Genomic DNA, 16,575 nt, shown 5'->3' with positions numbered 1-16,575 from the left:
TGTTTTAATTACTTTTATTTTGTATTCCATGGGAAATGATAGATTAAATTAATATAAACTAGTGGCCCTGGGTCTCAGTGCTTTGGATTTTATTCAGACGAATTTGAACTGATTATTCTTTAAGATGATCAACTAATATAATCTGTATTTTAGCCGTTCCTCTATGGTTGCAAATTATTATATTTTTACGGAAGAAATCTGCTTTACTTTATTTAATACTAGCCTGCATGATTAACATGTTGGAATGGAAGGGGCTTAAGTAATTATAAATAAATAAAATAAACTTTTGACCAAGAACCTTGAACACGGGAACTTAATTTACACATTTCTCACATTTCTTCAATGACATTTCTAAACAGATATTTCTTTTTTGTGTGACTATTTTAACTACAGTGGGGCTATTTAAGATAGAAAAAGGAAAAAGATCAGGGTGAAAAAAGAAGAAATAAAAACGCAACTGGGGAGCACACAAACAATTTTAAATAAATACAAAAAAAACTTTCTATACATTATTTTACTATAAACGAAGCAAGCCATGCAAACTACTCAGAATGCATAATGAATTTTATACATCATATGTCAAATGAATTAGCATGTCTAACTCAGCGAGAGGGACAGGGGAGCCTCTGCTAATTGGCAGCGAAGCTTCATGCATAATTATGGGCCAAGCGTCTTTGCTGTCGCACTGTGGCAGTAGCCGAATAACGAGGAGAAAAGAGAGAGAGGCAGAGCGAGAGAGGCAGAGACGGAGAGAGAGAGAGAGAGAGAGAGAGAGATAGAACAGAGAACAGAAACACAAAGGCCATGGAAGCTGGCCGGGGAAGGGTGGGTGGTGTGGGGAGGAGGGACACCGTTCTTCACAGCAGCTCATCAGGGCAGCGACAAACCCACGACTGTCCATCAACAGCCACACACACCCAGCATGCTTGCACACACGCACGCACACACACACACACACACACACACATACAGAGGCAAGAGCAGCACTTCCAGGAGTGCTGTTGTACACCGAGATAAAGAAAAGGCTTTGTGCTCCTTTTCCAGTTCATTGTTTGTTAAACTGCTTCATACAGTCATTAAAATTGGATCAATTTTGTCCATTTTCCACAGTTTATCCTAAAGTGCATAAGCCTTTACGCCGAGATTAACCCTGGAGTGATCCTTCTCTGCAATGGTAAGGTAATTACATGTGTAAAAACATTGGGTCAACACACAATTACATGGTAATTAAATGATAATAGGCCTTATTGGAGAGTAATTATGTGAGGAAAATTGAATTTTCCGAGGGTTTGGTCTCCTCATTTAGGTTCCCTGTGATAAGATGCATCCACCTATGAAGAATCAAAAACTGCTAAACTTTTGGATAATAACAGGCACATCACTAACATATTTGTGTGGGCAGATGAGTTTATAAATTTGTTATTCTGGCATAGTGCAGCTCACTGTGAATTGTGAGAATGAATGGAAACGTTGTCTCAGAAAACTGTATGAACTTCTAAGCTTGTGGTAGATTCATTTTTTTTTCATCTCACTTGAAAAATAAATGCAGGTATTAAAGCACCTGGTTCTGACAGTGATCCGCAGATAATTTGAAAAAGGGCGAAACAGACCATGTCTTGGTTATTGGAATGAGTGAGTGAAGACACTGGTGTTTGAACAAGTCTTGTTTCGTATATTCCCTTGATTCTGATTTAGAAAGTCAAATGTGAAAGGCTGAGTTTAAATGTTTGCAAAATAGCTCTTGGGATTTTCAGTTTCCTCTTTTTTGACATTTGTGTAAATGATGGAAGTTGACTGTGTTTATTATTTTAGAAATCACAAAGTATGTGACATATTAAAGACTGAAATGGGTCAGGACAAAATGGCTTTGAATTAATAATACAAAAGAAATCAATCTGTACAGTGTGTGCGTGCGTGCGTGCGTGTGTGTGTGTGTGTGTGTGCGTGTGCGTGTGTGTGTGTGTGTGCGCTGTCACACTACCTGAGCAGACATGTGCAGACCCGGCAGCCTTGAGTGAGACGACAGAATCCAAACCTCTGCTTGCCGTCGATGTCCGTCAGCCCAAAGGTGAAATTCTGCCCCACCTGACCCTGATTAACCCTGGGACCAAACAAAAGCGTCACATTCACACATTCAAAAAAATGACCAAGCCACATTAGGGATTAACAATGGACTGAATACAATAGGTTTGATTTTAAAATACAACATATTAAAAACACAATTTGGTGAGACTGGACAGTCTCACCGTGACAATCTCCGGGCGAGGTCCAAATCTGATGTCACAAATTTAAAGTAGCGTTGTTTGAAAAACTGTAAAATGCTTTTCTAACCCCAAGGTAAATTCCAGAGTAACTCAGTATATCCCTGCACCACTAGATGGCAGCAGCTCAGCTTTGGTAAAAGACGGTATGGTCCGCCACTTCTACACCAACCCCCCCACCCCCTACCCCACCCACACCCCCCCCCCCCCGTCTTTACAATGGGATTTTTAACATGTAATTTTCCGTGCTTAAAAACAAGAGTCCGGTGCTTTTCAGAGAGCTGCTGGCGTGGCTAGACCTACATGTAGAAACAAACACACCCCCTCATATTCTGGATCTTTCACACACATGCACACATCATCAACACAGTACTTGTGCAAGACATATCAATAAGGCCAGTCATCGAGGACCCCATCATTGTCATGTATTGTCTTGTATCCTCACCAGCACCGGATTTAGATTTTTGGGGATATTTTGCTACCTGTGGTGTTGTTTAGAAAGAAAAATATTTTTTTTTCCCGTTTACGTGCAGAAAGGACACTTAATATTTGCAAACACACTCAACTCAAGTTTAATAGTCCTTAAATAGTCATGTGATAGTATCAACGAGTGTTGGCCATTTTACAATTCATAACACAGGTATGTGATGCATAACAGAGAACTGTGTGTGTGTGTGTTGTGTGAGAAAGAGGCCAAAGAGAGCCCCTGTTGTAAAAAAAAATCTTTAAAAAATACGGAAAGGAGGAGAGGAATCGTACCTTTCCACGTCAAAGGGAAAGCAGAACTTTGGTATTGTCTGAAGGACCTCCTGAGGAACCAGAACAGAGAGAGAGAGAAACACACACTTTTAAAGAAACACATATAAAAGGGAAAACAAATGATAACTGTATATTTCAATATAAAAATCTCATGGGCTTCTACTAAGTGGGTGCTTATCTGCTGATTGAACAAAACAAGGATTAATGCTAAACGCTGCTGATAGCAATCTGACAGAGTCTTCACATCCTGAACAATGCACTTAATCCAAATGAATGGGCAATATAAACCACTTAATTTGGTAGAACAGAGGGGAAGGGCTCCCCTTCTTTCCAAGGATGGGGTGGGATCCTCGGTCATCAGCTTGAATAATTAGCAGTTAATAAGTTCATCGATTATCGGGTGCCAAGAGGAGATGAAAGGAGAGGAGAGAGACGGAAAGAAAGAAAGGAAGAGGGAGAGAGAGGGAGACACGCAACACCAAGGCCATGGTGGCAGATTGTAGTGACAATGGGCTAAGCAGCTCTGAGGGGTTAAGAGGTAGGAGCGGAGGGGGGGCGAGCCTTTAGGGCTTCACCTCCCAACACCTCCCCTGTGGGTTGGGGGGGGGGGGGGGGCACCTTTCCACCAGCGGCATATGGATTTAGACAGGGAGCAGGAACAGAGCGGAGCACCATATGGGTGAGCCACTCCAGACCAGCCACGCAGCCACCGAGCACCAGGGCCCCGCTCCGTCTGTGGCTCCGTCTCCTCGTCTCTCTGTCTTCTAACCTGGCCCCGAACGGACGCCGGGCCAGGCACCAGGTCCTTTTTGCCTTCTGTCTTTCCGCTACCTCGCTCTAGGTCCCTGGCCAGGCTCTGCCAAACTTGCGCACTAATCCTGGGGACTGGGTGGCTCTTTGCTATTCTCTGGCCTCTCTCGCCGTCTACCTCTTTTCTCTTTCGTTTGCCTGCCAGGCTTGGCCACTGAGCCCAAGGTCTGTCGTCTCTTGTGTCTGACTGGGGATGACCGAGCTCAGAGAGAGGCTGCAACTCCACTATCTATCTCTCTACCCCCCCCCCCCCCCCCCCGCCTCCCCCAGAGACTGATCTGGACGACAGGTTGGACGTCAGCCGCTGATGCCTACTGTTGCTAAGACCTCGCCGTGGGGAGCAGTCACTGATTCCCTTGCCCCTCCTTATCAAAACTTAAAGCTGCCACCCCAGCACAACACGAGCAACACAACAGACGAGCAAGCTACAGCAACAATGAGCTACGACCGAGGGGGGATGAGGGTGTGCATGTGTGTGTGTGTGTGTGTCATATGTATTTGTGCATTTGAGTGTATGATGTACAGTATGCGAGTGCCTGCCTGCTTCAAGGACTTTGTGCATTCAATGCGAGACGTGGTTATGCATGTACATTTGTATGCGTTTGTGTGGTCTGTGTGTGTGTGTGTGTGTGTGTGTGTGTGGGTGGCTGGCTGAGTTTGACTCGGCTATATGTCTGTGTGTGCATGCTCCCACACTATGGGAGGGGCAGGGAGGCGAGGTGGGTGGGAAGTGGTTGTTTTTACTTATGAGGGCGTGTGATAAAATTGAGAACTCAACAAAGATGGAGGGCTCGGTGGCAGAGGGGGTCTCCGTCTCTGCTGTGGGGAGCGTGTGTGCGTGAATGTGTGTCTGTGTGCGTCTGCGTCTCTCGGCGTGTGCGGCTGTGAAACTGTCACACACATCAGAGCTGCCATCTCTGTATGCGTTTGCTACTATTATTAACCACGTGTGCACACACCAATATGTTCCAGAGAGCCCTCCCAGGCGCACTGCATATGGCACTCAAACCCCAAACACGCACCCGCATGCACACGTACGCAGGCACTCGCTTTCCCCTACAAACAAAAACATTTGACTTGCCAGATTTGAGAGTTCCCGCGGCCCCGCCCACATCAGGTATCCTGTGTTTGAGTGACAGTCGAGGGGCTGCAGAGACTCTGATCTCGTACAGGACCGTGATGTGTATCATGTGTCACAGACACAGCAGACATATTCTACAGTATATATATACATATATTTTAGATTCTAAGCACCACATATACATATCAGTACCTCAGGATGCTGAACAATCTACAGACATTTTCAGTCTACTTTAGCCAAGATAAGATAAGACTTTATTAGTCCCACACTGGGGAAATTCACTTGTTACAGCAGCAGCAAGATTAAGAGGCATCAGGGAGGAGGTAGATAATTAAACATTGCAAAAAATAAACAATAAAAATATTTTCAAAAGTCTGTAAAATGCTATATACAGTCTGAAAAAAAGATCACTAAATGTTTGTTTGAAATCTATATCAAACTTTGAAGGGAGACTGCTGAAGAGCTAACACACCATTACCAGCATGGCAAAAAGTATCTCAGTCTGCAGAACACATGTTGAAGGGTCCTTTCACCCAATTACAAAAAAGAAAAAACAAATGTCCCACTTCTCTGTATCTTGCCATGCAGTTGGCTTCGACAAATGTTTTGGTTATGGTTTTGAGATATCACCCAGTGAAATTTCTGTCTCCGCCCCCACTCAAAGGAGTCAAACAGTATTAAATTTAGCACAGCGTTGGGGGGGAAAATGCATTTTATTAGCAACATGTCTTATTGGAATCTCCATTACTCTGGATAATGCACAAAATGTACTGTCAAAAGCTTTCTCTGGGTCTTTTTCTCTGGCAGAAGTGGGGACCACAGAAACAAATCTTCTGACAACATCAAAAAAAGAAGATAACTCGAAATCTGGGGTAAAAACCCCTTAACTATCTGCATGGCTTCACACGGCACCAACTGAGGTAAGTGAGCAAATGTTCTTTTGGTAAATTGGATGAATCAACCCCTTTATACTGAGCTCAACTACTGTATTTCTGTTCCAACACCTCTTTCAATTCAAATCAAAGAAACACACCACTTGTGCCGGTTATGCAGCTAAAAATCTTTCTTCTCCTCGTCTGTCAGTCTAGTCTCCGTTCCCCACGTGGTACCTGCATTGAGGCTCATTTATGGTCCCTTTACGTACGGAAATAAACGTGTCAATTTCAAACGAGCTAGCCGTCACTGCCCACGTACTGCCACTTTCTGACAGCAGCAAACATGGCGACAGCGGAAGAGCTTGTTATAATATACTGCCGCAAAAGCAGAGGCAGCTTTGTAGATGTTTGTAGAGTTTTGAAAAAATTTCGGACCAACTGGCATAACCTCTTAAAAAATAAAAATAAAAATAAAGGCATTGTGTCCTATGGTCGTGTCTCGTTTAACGATGTGCATAAGTATGGACGACATGAACCCAGAATACTGAGAGAAGGCCCCGTTCGTATTCAAATCTGTATCCATATACGTATTTAACTTTGAGACATAAATGAGCCTTTACTGGGTCTTACACATCTGAGGGACTGTTTCCGCTTCCCTCCCTCCTTGACTGGGCCCAATACCATGGGGACATCTAAACTGGAATGGCACAAAGGGGGTGTTCTACTATAGTACCTTAGTACATTAAGGACCCCACTACTACCACACGCACACGCACACACACGCACACACACTTTGCCATTTCCTCAAGACAAAAGAAAAAGAGGCAGCTAATATATTTGCAGCTTCGTGTGGGGGGTGGGGGTAAAGGGAGGAATCTGATGCTATGCTGGGCTTGGCAGACACTAGTGTATGTGTGCGCGCGCCAGTGTTTGTGTGTCTGCTGTTTATCGTGAGTGGAGACAGGGGTATCACTCAGCGAGACAGAATGCTCTGGGATCCCCCAGCGGACGATCCTGCTATCGCTGCACCGCAACACTACAGCAGCACACAGCAGCACCGTCAAGCTCGGCACCGTACCCCAGCAGAGTAGCACGATACAGCAGGGAAGGGCGACTAACTCTGCAGCACAGGGGGGGACAACACACACTCTCTCTCCCCCTCTCTCCCTCCCTTCTATTCTTTAAAAAAAAAATTGGCCTAAACTTCACTTTTATTCCTGCTATGTACCCTGATTGTTTCTAGAAGTAATCGCAGCAGGTTAAGCTATATATGGCCGCGGCACACAGCAGGCACTGGGGGGATTGGACACGTGACACATCATACTGTGTGGGCTCGGCTCGACTGTTTCTAACACACACACACACACACATGCACCTCCCCTCTTGGCCACTCACCATCACTATAAAGGGGAAAACCAGCTTTTAGGATCACAGCAAGTGGACAGAATGATGTTAACCAGTTTTAAAAAAAAAAAAAAAGAAAGAAAAGAAGTGTCCCTTATAGACGGATTAAACACTGAACTCAGCACCGGCCCTGGGTGTTTCATTTTGGGTGTGAACTTCATGAGCAATATGCACTTTCCCATATGCTTGCAAACATCGAGGAGACAGACCGAGGAGTGTTGCAGAAAGGAAGTGAGGCGTGTGAGGATGGAATAAAAGGGCAATTTTATATTGAAAGTAATAAAAATACAAGGGGAAGGGGAGGAGAGAAGAATGAAGGCAGACGGAGACTGACAAGAGTATGAATGTCACAAGGAAGGGAGGGATGGAGGAGATATTCAATGAACGGACAGAACAGCAGAAGGAGGGAGGGAGGGTAAAGCAGCTCAGTTCATGCCTCTCTCCCCATGCAGTGAGGACTCCTCCCTGGGGGGACTCAGACTTTAAGCCCCTGCCCTGCTTTATATTCCCCTGGATACTGCAGCCAGATCAATCTAGCTAGCAATCCGGTGTAACTCAACCTAGTTCAGTGCAGCCTGGCCCCCAGAGCCCTTTAGACAGGATGTAGTTTTAGGAGGCATGGAGGCTGGTGTCAGGCAAATTTGTAAACGCACCACTGGTATACCAATATTAGAAGCAGATTTTAAAAAGGACTATTATCAGTGTTTTTGCATGTGTCAGCCCATTACTACAATTCACATGTACTTTACATTACTGTCGGCTGTTACATTTCTGAATGTCTTTTACACTGTATAATCCATCACAGCGTTTACATTGTGTCTGCTTTTATTATTTTTTTGGGGTCAAAGTTAATTTATTATTTCCTGGTAATGCAGTTGTAAGTGCAGGCTGATTTGAAAAGCCTGCGCTGCATTACCACGGAAAATAATATCACAATTCAGAATAACGCACACAAGATGTTCACTGCAATAAATTACTTAACTCTTTTTTTTTTAATACCATGTAGAAATGAATGTGAATCAATTAAAGCTGGGAAGGTAGTAAAACACATCTCAAACAGCACATCTGTGCATCTCCACAACAGTTTAAACTAAACTTCAGTCGGCTCTGCAGCAGAGTTTCTCACGAGGTCGGCTAATCTGAACTCAGGGTCCAAACCAGCAATTTTGTTCTTTCGGGAAGTTAACAACCTCTCAAAAGCAGCGTAAAATATTTTAACTTACTTTGCTGCATAATCATGGCACAAAATATTAAAAGCATGTACTATATACTTAAACAAAATTTGCCTTTCATATCCGGCACATTCTGTGGCGTCGGGGCAGAGCATTCAGGAGGCAGGACGTTCGTTAAACAAAATACGATTGAAGCCCTGAAAAAATTCTAATACATGGATGTTGGCGATACAAACATCTATATGAGGATATTATTTAATGGATGTCTGCTCTGGTGGATTCAAAGCTATGCTTCGATACTCTGAGGTTCAAGTTCATGTTGGAAAATGCTTAATAGCTGCAAGAAAACTGGTTTGTGCAAAGCTTCCTCATCCATACGAGTCAACCACGGTGTAAGGATGCAGTGGTTGGCAGCAGGCAGGGACCCCGGATATCCAGCCAGCGCTTCAACAGTATAATGACACAGTCAGCAGGGCTACTAACACATCAGCGCTGGAAACCACAGCGTCTTCACTCACCCTTTCTTCACCTCTTCCTCCCGCACGCTCTCGTGCCCTCTTCATCACCTCCTCTCCTCCTTCCCTTCCCTCCATCCCCCCGTTCTCCGTCCTCTTTCACCTCCCTCCCAAACCCCCTGTCGTCATCTTAGATTCCCCCTTTCCTGCATACCCCACCTTTTCCTCACCCTTACCAACACCCCTCGTCCCCCCCTTCGCCCCCCTTTTCCCAATTAGTCTGTCTGTGTGCAGCTACCCAGCCGATCTCTGCCCATCCTGCCGGTGCTGGTTCGCTCACCCAGCCCCTCTGGCGAACATGACAAAGAGAGATCCTCAGTATTCAAACAGACACACTGCTTTCAAATGCCGAATGGCAGGGTCGACCTGGGTGCAGCTTTAAGCAAAATATTCAAATTCTCAGCCTCTCTTTTTTAAGAATTTGCATGGATATGCATTCATTTGCAATGTGTAAAGGCACAAGGACAGCTGAGCCTTGGTTTTACAGAGAGAGAGAGAGAGAGAGAGAGAGATTGGAATAAAATAAATAATGCAGAATAAAAATGTATGATGGTATGAAACCTTGATTGGGTAGACTGGTGGATTAAAACCAAGCTCAAAATTGATGAAAAACAAAAAGTCAGAAACAAATGACTCAAGAGATTTTTTTGACGCCGAGCAACTGATGATTATTATCAGCAGTTTTACAGGAAACAGGGGAGAGAGTTAGTCTGTGATCAAACATGCTGTAAACAACAAACTTCCTGTTTCTTCAGCTATCTCCAAACTGCACCAGATACACAGGGCCAAATATATTAAGACGGGTATAAAAACTGGGGTAAAGAAGAAAGACGGACAGACAGACAGACAGGTCGGAGATGAGAGAGGAGATGGTCGTGGTTGGCTGATGGAGTTTACAATCATCAGGTGTTGCGTCTGTGTTGCCCTGAGGTCCCTGAGGAGGAACGATATTTAGTTTCAGAATTTTTTTGTGGAATTGACAATAAACCTGCAGCGGAACCTAAAATTGAAGATTAACTGGGGGAATTTAAATCTTTAGTTCCTTGATAGAGCATCTGAAATAAAAATCTGTTACAGTTTGAATCCCAATATAAAAGGCGTATAATTGGTTATAACCGAATGGTCAGTTTTTTTTCCGCTGTTTGTTGATTTTCACAGAGCCTACACTAGAACCTCTCCATACATTTTAACCAACCAATCATGTCGAAAAAAGGGCACAAGAGATGAATAGCCTTTCACGTTTTAGTCCACAGCAAATTAATCCAATGCTTTACGAGTTGCAAACAATCTATAAGAGCAACTTCTGCTTCCAATAATGTTCACCTGCCCCTCTACATCTTCCTAAACAATGCCATTATTTTATATCCTTGTGAAATAAATGCAGGCATGTAAAATTGTCTTTAAAAGCTCAGAAACATGCATTACATTGTAAACCATACTTTGATAAACCAAAGAGAGTATGGCATAAATGAGGAAGCTACATGTCAAATATTCTGCGATATTTTTCCTCGAAATTTACAAAATAAGTGGCAAACGGAGCTACTACAGGTCATGAAGACAGGACATTTAAATAAAGAGAACCAGGAAGTACTCCCCCATGTCAAGACACTATCGAGTCGGATCCAACTTTTGTAGGTGACCCTAACCACCTTCCTGTCGAGCGGGCATAAATTAAGGCAACTATAGGGTGGGGATCAGTGCACTCAATTCATATTCTTCAACTAATATCAGAGCGATTCTTGCATTGATGATTCTAGGGTGGTGGACTGCAACCATATGTTGAAAAAGAAGGGGAGTATATATTTATTTCAAAGGCGCTAATGAACAACGCGCTATTGATTTACAATTTCCACAGGAGACACAAACAGAATGCGTTAAACTGTGCACTTATGTGAGCACGATTTAGCGGCAGCTCGACAAATGAACGGGAGCGAGAACATCGTTTGAAACACCATCTGATGCACATGCAGGTGGAGTGAAACAGATGCAGATTGAGAGAGAACGAGACAAAGGAAAAAACAGAAAATGAGAACGAGAGAGACAAAGACTGTGACAGGGGAGACAGAAGAGGAGCAAGATTTAGAGATGGAATTAAAAAAACAAACAAAACAAAAAGCAACAGTATAGTGGGGAGAGATGCAGAAGAACAATGGGAAGAGGCACAGCCTCCTCTGGCCGCTGCAGACCTCAGACCCTGCAGAGATTCCTTTCATTAGGCTTTAATAGTATGCTGCCGGCTTGCCATTCTGACCTGCGCTCTGTGCCGGTAATAAGAACGGCCTTCAGAGCTGGACCAAAGCAACAGAGCTGCTTGAGAGTGGAAAGATGGAGGAAGGGGGGGTGATGGAGAGAGGTGCAGGGGCATATGAGCCGATGAGGTGCACTTTCAAATTGACACGGGGGCGTTACATTTTCACATTCTTGCTCACTCTGCCCAGGCTGATAGGAGAGGGAAGACGGAGGTGGGAAACAGGGAATTTTTTTAGTCTTCCTGGATATGTTTTTTTAAATCCCTGCCAAGTTTTCAGTTTCTACTGACCCTTCTGATGCAGAGCGTCCCTGGCGACGGAGGTTATTTTGGTTGACAACAGCCCCGTGTTTGCCGGAGCTCTTCTTCAAAAAGGTGCTGAAGGTGGCAGACCAATCTTCTGGCCTCATGACAACGCCTGACAGGTATAAGTGTGCTAACATTCATATGTGTATGTGCCACCTCTATAGTAAGAAGGAAAACACTTTTCAGTTTCATGTGTGTACTTCTGGACCCTTAAGGACATCACAGATGCCTAATCCAAGGACAAAATGAAGACCTATGTCGGGCCTCTTGTGTTCCCACTGCAACACTCTGTCCTCACCTCCTCAATGGAAAGTGTCACTGGGAAAATTAGCTGCCCCTGAAGTTTTCATTTCCAGACTCAAATGCATGTGGATTGGAAGAATTCAAAAATTCGAGTTAACCCCCAACATCCGGTGTTGAACTCATTCCCCATCCATCAGCTGTTAATGAGTCACCTCCAACATAACATTCCAGTGGGATATGGTACACATGTCATCCATTGTGTTGCACACATTTATTCTTTGCTTTTCTTTCCACAATGGGTGTATTTATGTTATGGGGGTGAGGGGGCAAATTGTGTGGAGAATAAGTATAGTGGCGTCAACAATACCAGTGTGCATTATTCCAGTGCTAATACCCTGTCCTGCTGATGTCCTTCCTACATATCACAGATGGGCTCAGACAGGGGAGAGCGGCAGTATTATGCCTCTGCCGAGATCTTCCACTGAATACATTTCCATGTGATAGGGGGAGATGTCTCACTCCCTAACACACACACACACGCACGCACGCACGCACGCACGCACGCACGCACACACACACACGCGTATTGTTGGGCCAAGAGAGCTGCATATGCCCCAAACATACAAGCATGGGCTTCATTAATGAAGTGCCAGGAGGAGAGAGGGAGAGAGAAAGAGAGAGAGAGAGAGAGAGAGAGAGAGAGAGAGAGAGAGAGATGTGTGCGCGTGTGCCTTTGTGTGTGCGTGTGTGTGTACGAAGCAGCCTGGGGGGATTTCCTTCTTTAAGCTTTCAGCTCCCACTGGGCTTAGCTCGACTGTATGAACCCTGATGTGGGCCTGCCTCTAACACATGGCATTACACACACGCGCACGCACACACACACACAATCTCACCCACACACATGCACACAAAGAATGTATACATTGAAGCTCAGCGGGGGAGCTCGGCGGTGCAACGCTGGCTCCTAAACATTTGGCGCAGACGTCTCTTTGACAGATGTACATGGAATCTAGCAGAGAGGGTCAGGTCATCGCTGAAGCCTCCTCTTCCTCTTCCTCTTCTTCCTCCTCCTCCTCCTCCTCCCAAATCTCTCTCCATCCTTTTTCCCCAACACCCTAATGTACTGCCATTGCTTCTATCTCTTTTTTCTGGCTGGTGGCTGCCGGTTGTGCCATGCATGGGCTCGTGAACGGCAATTAAGCCACATCGTTATATGTGTGATAGCTCTGTTGGCAAAGGCAGTGTGTGGTTTTCGGCGAGTCTGGCACCCGATACCGTAAATATGAGCTTCCTGGCTGACTGGGACAACCTGTTTCCGAACGTAGATGCACCCTTTCTTCTCGTTTGCGACTGCAAACGTATCACAGAGAGTTTGGCAGCATTCTCAAATATAATATACATACATGTGGGAGCATATGTGCTGCAGCACTCGTCCAGTCTGCATATGTTAAAAGCCAACAAGGAGCTCGGAGAAATGGATGCAGGATTCAAGATTTCATTTCGAAACAAAACAAGGTGGAACAATGTTTTACCACATGTCGAACACATGTCCCTGTTTCCTCTTCTACAGTGTCTGTTCCCATTACTGTGGCCAAAGACAGTTTCAAACAGGCCACAACAGCAGCTACATGCTGGCTTAGTTCTCTGATACACAATGAGTCTCTCGAATGAAGCCTGAGTGTGCTATAGTTTTTAATGTTTGTTTTTCGCTGTAGGTTAATCTTGATCTATTGTTTTTCTGTGGTCACCCCAGCTACAATTTGCTAGCACCCATGGGCCAATTCTGAGAGGTAGAAAACTTATTTTGAAAAACCACCTGTTACTAGGGCTGTCCCTTTTCATTCTACATTCAAACATTCATTCGAACGTGAGAGGATAATTCCATATTCCAAGGGAAATGAGCTTCCTCGTGCTGAATAGCCCTACAATCCTCACAATTAGACCCAGGTAACAGGTTTACATTGTGAAGCTGTCTCATCGGTCTCTCTTTTCCCAAATATCTCAGTTGATGACGTCTGATGATCTGATTAGCTTCACAAACTGCACCTTGCTTTCAATACAATTCTTCCTTGAAACAGAATGGCAGAGGAGCCAAAGTGCCATTAGCCTTGAACGGTGAGCTGCTCCTAGGATGTGAGCAAGTGTAGCTGAATCCACTTCTCTCCACCTGCAGCATGCAAAAGACAAGCGGCCAACGGTTCTTTACTCCACTGCCAAAACACACCACTGCTTTTCTTTTCACCATCCGCTGGGCGATACTGGAGAGATGTGAGCAGCGGGGCGTAAAAACACTTCCCTTGCTTTCCTCTTCCCTCTCCACCGCCCTTCCTTCTCCCAGGAAGCCAGCCCAGAGGTCAGCGCAATCAGGACCCATGAGCAACAAAGGGCCCTAGTTAGGCGTCCAGCTCAGTGCCCGAGCAAAAGGCCAGCTTAGTGGGGCGAGACTGTCCATTAGGCAGGACCCCTGGAGCACCCCAGGGATCTGAGGTCTAAGGGTTAGAAAGAAGAATAAAAACACTATCAACCCAGACACACATACACACACACACACACATTCTCAAAGACATACACAGATCATATGAGGCCTTGTTTGACACTGCTGTCAGGGTGCGGTGAAGGGGAAAGACGAGAACCCGTGTCACACTGAGACATCACACACACACGCCCATAATACACAAATACACAAACGCGCACACACATTTAGGCCTATTCCCCTGCACACATGAAAACAAAAAAAGAGGCATGAATTTCCATCTTTTTCATCTCTCAGTTCCTTACACCTTGCAGCGGGCTGTTACAGATTCATATAACTGGCTGCAGCAGCACCCAAAGAGCTGACAAAACACTCACAGCTCCTCCGTACAACATCACGACTTCACTGTCTCCGATCCTTTTGGAAGACGGGTGGGGAAGAGGGCTTTGTCCTTGTGAAAAGCGCATAGTCTGACAGAGTCGCCTTCCTCTGTCAACTACACTCAGCCTACATTAACTTTACAATGTGCTACGTTAGAATGTGATTGAGGATATCGGCAACTATTTGACTAATTCCTGGCTTTTCACACAGATTTTTCTCACTTTGTACCAAAAACTGCAGTAACATCCACAGACGGAAAATAAAATGGACGTAATCAACGGGTCTGGAAAATGAAACCAATGTGGAAGTGCCTAAAGCCTGTATTCTCTGGATTGACCTGTAGAGGGCGACTCCACTGGTCGCAAAAAGAAGTCAGCTTCTATAGAAGTCTACGAGACAATGACTGTGACCCGCTCCTAGTTCTGGTTCCAAAAAAAACAAGTTGGCGCTGGTCACAATACTGAACTCGAGGTTTCAAAACTGCAGTTAGCTAAACCAATGGCTGACGTCAGAGTGGGTTGCCACTTGGTAACATGTCATTTTTTAAATCATTTTGTTTGCACATTAATTTCCTAAAACACAACATTGAAACCCTAAAACTTTCACACTTCCGTGTAGCCAAACTGCAGAACGTACTATTCTGTCCCTCTCGTTTTCACAGTCGTCCATTTTCTTTTCTCACTTTCTTTCCCATTTTCTCATTCCACACACCTTTCACCTTCCCTCTATCTTCCGAACCTTCTGTAACCCATCAAAATCATGACTGCGTCGCCTCCTTCCCTTCCCGTCACATTTTTAGCATACATCTCTTATGAAACCCAACAACCTCCCATTCTTTGTTTGTTTCCTCTTATGTCTTCCCTTTTCTCCTCCACAACATACCACTTCCTATACAAGATCTCCTTCGCCCTGCTTCTACGGAACCATCTCACACTCACCCTGACCACCACTCCAACCTAAATCTCCTTCACTCCCCAAGGTCAACGCCTGGCACCCTCAGGGCTGAAACCACCAATCATGTACCCCGGCTCCATCCCCTCAGACCACTGCTCGCCTGACCTCTCTCTTCCAAAGAGCCCCCTCCCCAACCTCCCCTACACAGGACCGGTCCACAGAGCTCTGGCCACCAACACTGCATGTCAGGCGGGCTGTTCTGATGGAGCATAGCGTCAGAGCAGCTCTCAGAGATGCCAAGGTTGAAGCCTCAGGAGACAGTCAGCCTCTCTTCTTCTCTTTCTCTGTCCTTCCCTCACTTTCTGTCCGACTGATGACTCTAGACTTTTAAGCATTGATGTATATACATGCCATAACTTGACTTTAGCGTGAAGTCATGGCAGCTTCAAAAACTTGACAGTGGTTAAAACTAAACAAGAACAAAGAAAGGAGCATAAATATATGTCTTTTATATTTATAAAGGGAAAAAAACACATCTACTTGGAAAATGAAAACTGTTCCTTTATTTGCCTTATTTCTGTGTCTAATTTCCCAAAAGCTAATGATGTGACATTAAGTTAAGACACTGGTCACTTCACTACAGTGAAACATGATACAAGTAAGTATTCACCGTACCAAGTCACAAGAAACCCATACTGGGGAACAGTACAGTACATTACTATATTTTATTTCACAACACAAATCCTGGAGTGCATTTAATACGACAAATAAATTATATATAGCAAAGCATGTGTATCAAAGCATAGATGTTTCCTTTTAGAATCGAATCATAGCTACTGTAGCCTTGGCATAAATGAAAAGCAGCATGTTATATGGTCAATTTGATGCAGTACGCAGCAGGAATATCAAAGGTTCCTTAATGAAATGTGTGGAACGGCCATAGAGTGTTAACATCAACTTTAAGAAGCTAAGAGGAGACCTTGCAGTGAATCTATTTCCTTCATCTCATTCTGGATATTATGCTGCAACCAGACTGGTTTGTGTGTGGTTTGCTATTTCCTGCAACACTGGCTTGTGAGGGGAAATAGTAGATGAGGCTTTCAGAAACAAGAAGGTTGATGGACAGGCAACAGGGAGTTAGAGATACAAAGAG

General features: G+C 44.6%; 1 protein-coding gene across 4 annotated transcripts in view; it reads right to left on the bottom strand.

Moving 5' to 3' along the window:
- dennd1b (DENN/MADD domain containing 1B) overlaps positions 1-16,575 on the bottom strand; it is a 101,881-nt gene that overhangs the window by 60,467 nt on the left and 24,839 nt on the right. For all 4 annotated transcript variants that reach the window (XM_035648718.2, XM_047337001.1, XM_047337002.1 and 1 more), the window contains exons 4-5: positions 3,021-3,070; positions 1,982-2,101 (exon numbers count right to left, since the gene is read on the bottom strand). In XM_035648718.2, the coding sequence (XP_035504611.1) occupies positions 1,982-2,101; positions 3,021-3,070 (170 nt within the window). The remainder of the gene's footprint in view (positions 1-1,981; positions 2,102-3,020; positions 3,071-16,575) is intronic.

This window comes from Scophthalmus maximus, chromosome 13 (assembly GCF_022379125.1).
Source record: "Scophthalmus maximus strain ysfricsl-2021 chromosome 13, ASM2237912v1, whole genome shotgun sequence".
NCBI lineage: Eukaryota > Metazoa > Chordata > Actinopteri > Pleuronectiformes > Scophthalmidae > Scophthalmus > Scophthalmus maximus.
Note: the sequence above shows the minus strand (reverse complement) of the source record. Positions and strands in the feature narration are given on the sequence as shown.